The 2,220-nt window shown below is 53.0% G+C and overlaps 1 protein-coding gene across 1 annotated transcript in view; it reads left to right on the top strand.

Annotated features, from left to right (window-relative positions):
* The window catches only part of SLC22A2 (solute carrier family 22 (organic cation transporter), member 2), a 25,634-nt gene that overhangs the window by 7,711 nt on the left and 15,703 nt on the right, over positions 1–2,220 (top strand). Inside the window, exon 3 of the mRNA XM_015560022.1 lies at positions 418–521. Within this exon, the coding sequence (XP_015415508.1) occupies positions 418–521 (104 nt within the window). The remainder of the gene's footprint in view (positions 1–417; positions 522–2,220) is intronic.

Raw genomic sequence — 2,220 nt, 5'->3', positions numbered from 1 at the left:
TCTCACCCACCTCCCTGCCCTGACCCCAGCCCCGGCCTTAAAGAGACAGCAACGAGACGAGGAACAGCCCAACCTACTCCAGGCAGCTTTTGTGTCCTGTTCATACACCTATTTGTGCACTAAAATTAGAAAGGGAAATTGTTCTGTGCAGAAATGAAGTGACTACCCGATTTCGGCTGATGTAGCCGCAACGGAGTTTAGCCTAACGACCTAGTGCCAGGCGGGACGCTAAACAGGTTGCGGGACAAATCCTTTGGTCATGTGGGGAAACTTAACAAATGGCAAGAAAACAGTGGGTTCCTGCCTCCCGGCCCGTCCGCCCCATGCCGGGGACACAGGGGAGCTCCCCAGGCTGAGGCGGGTCTGACCGTTTGCTTCCTTTCTCTCCGAACGCGGGACCCCTCCGGCCCTCGGCAGTTTAACCTGGTGTGTGCCAACTCCTGGATGCTGGACCTGGTTCAGGCGGCCGTGAACGTGGGATTCTTTGTCGGCTCCATGGGGATCGGCTACATAGCGGACAGGTGGGTGCCACGGGCTCCGGAAGCACTGGGTTCAGCTGTCCCTGCTGGAAACCAGGCTTCTCACAGTCCACAGACTGCAAATGCCTGCCTCGCAGTGCTGCCTGGGCCATCTCAGGTTTCCTCTGCGAGAGACAAGCCGGGCCCCTGTGTTGCTCCTGTCCTCCGGACCCTGGAGAGAGGGCTCGTAGCTGGCAGTGGTTCTGCCCAGGGGCTATGCAGAAGCCTAGGGTGGGAGGGAGGGTAATGGATGGTTTGGCCCAAGTCCTTCCTCCTCACCATCCACCCGGTCAGGCGAGGGGAGGGGAAGAGAGGGAAGAAGTGTCAAGAGGCTGGTGCACCAGCAGCTCCATCCACCACACCCCTTCTGGGACTCTGTGCTCAGCTCCTCTCAAAGGCTGCTCCTGGGACACTGTGGGAGCCCGTGAGGCAAAGACGAAGGTCATCTGCTTTAATTTCATGGCCTCAGAACTGAGGATGGTTGTTTGGAGATGACCCCTTAAGTCAAGAGAGCCGCACTGAGGGGAGGGGCAGGTCCAAAGTCCCCTGGGCTCCTTCCAGTGCGTGGCCCTCCTGCTGGCGCCTGGCCCCCTCTCCCCCTCCTTCACTGGGTGGTGCAGACACTGACACTCGCCCCGACAGAAGGGAGCAGCTAGGTGGCTGCGCCTCACGGCTGGTTAAGCGAGCGAGTTAATGATTCTCATCCCACTCAAGGCAGGAGACCGGTTCTAACTCCCCTGACACTGCACTCCTGGCTGATCATCCCCAGGCATCCAGCTTCTGCATGGCCTCATTACTGTCCGTACGTTCAGGCCCGGGTAGAGCTGCTTACTCATGGCCCTCCCTCAGGACGCTGGTCCTTCCTTCCCACTGGATCTTCTTTTCTTTTTTCTTAAATTGTCTGAAGTTCTGTTGGCTTTGCCTCTTTTTCTGTTCTGTGTGTGCACGAAAGGGCGTGTGATAAGATAACCACCCCCAGGCTCAAAAAAGGCAATTTATATATTGCATACTTAACGCCTATTTCTGAACAATTTTCCAATTTATACAAGAATCTCATGGAAATCTCTTTTATGCTACAGAATAAACCAACATTAAATAGATTGTTTTCTGTGAGATTTTTTAAAAATATGACCTGACAGATAATGACAGCATCTTTTCAAAGAAAACCAGCGATGGGGGAGGGGGAGACTATGAAAAAGTTGTAAGTAGGAATACTGAGTCTGACACCAAGTCACCTCGCTGGAGGTCAACTTCGCAAGTGGAAAGTGGGAAGGAAAGAAAAGGAGTGGGGGAGGGAGGGCGGAAGGAAGGAAAAGGGAGGGAGGACAGATGTTAGGAAATTTGAAAATAAACTTTCTGTTAGATATCTAACTTGTTCCATCACTCACAACCTCCTGAAGAGTGATTTTGAGGATCACCTGACCCCAAAAAGGAATCTCTCACCAAGTCCATGTTCCTTGTTCTAACAATCACTCATTCCAAGTGCTGCATAGAGCGGAGTTCCATCTGCCGGGAGCCAGTCCATCCTTGCTGTTTCAAGGGACCTGGCGTATATGGCATACTGTTCTTAATATGTTTGCTCCCCTTCTTGGCACTATGTGTTTTAACCAAGGTCACCTCCCCAAGAAAGGTTGTTTCCCCAGGTAGAGATTTTCCCCTGAAGTTAGGGAGGGAATAAAACCCCTTCACTAAGTGCCAGGCG

This window comes from Myotis davidii, unplaced genomic scaffold (assembly GCF_000327345.1).
Source record: "Myotis davidii unplaced genomic scaffold, ASM32734v1 scaffold1494, whole genome shotgun sequence".
NCBI classification, from domain to species: Eukaryota; Metazoa; Chordata; class Mammalia; order Chiroptera; family Vespertilionidae; genus Myotis; species Myotis davidii.
Note: the sequence above shows the minus strand (reverse complement) of the source record. Positions and strands in the feature narration are given on the sequence as shown.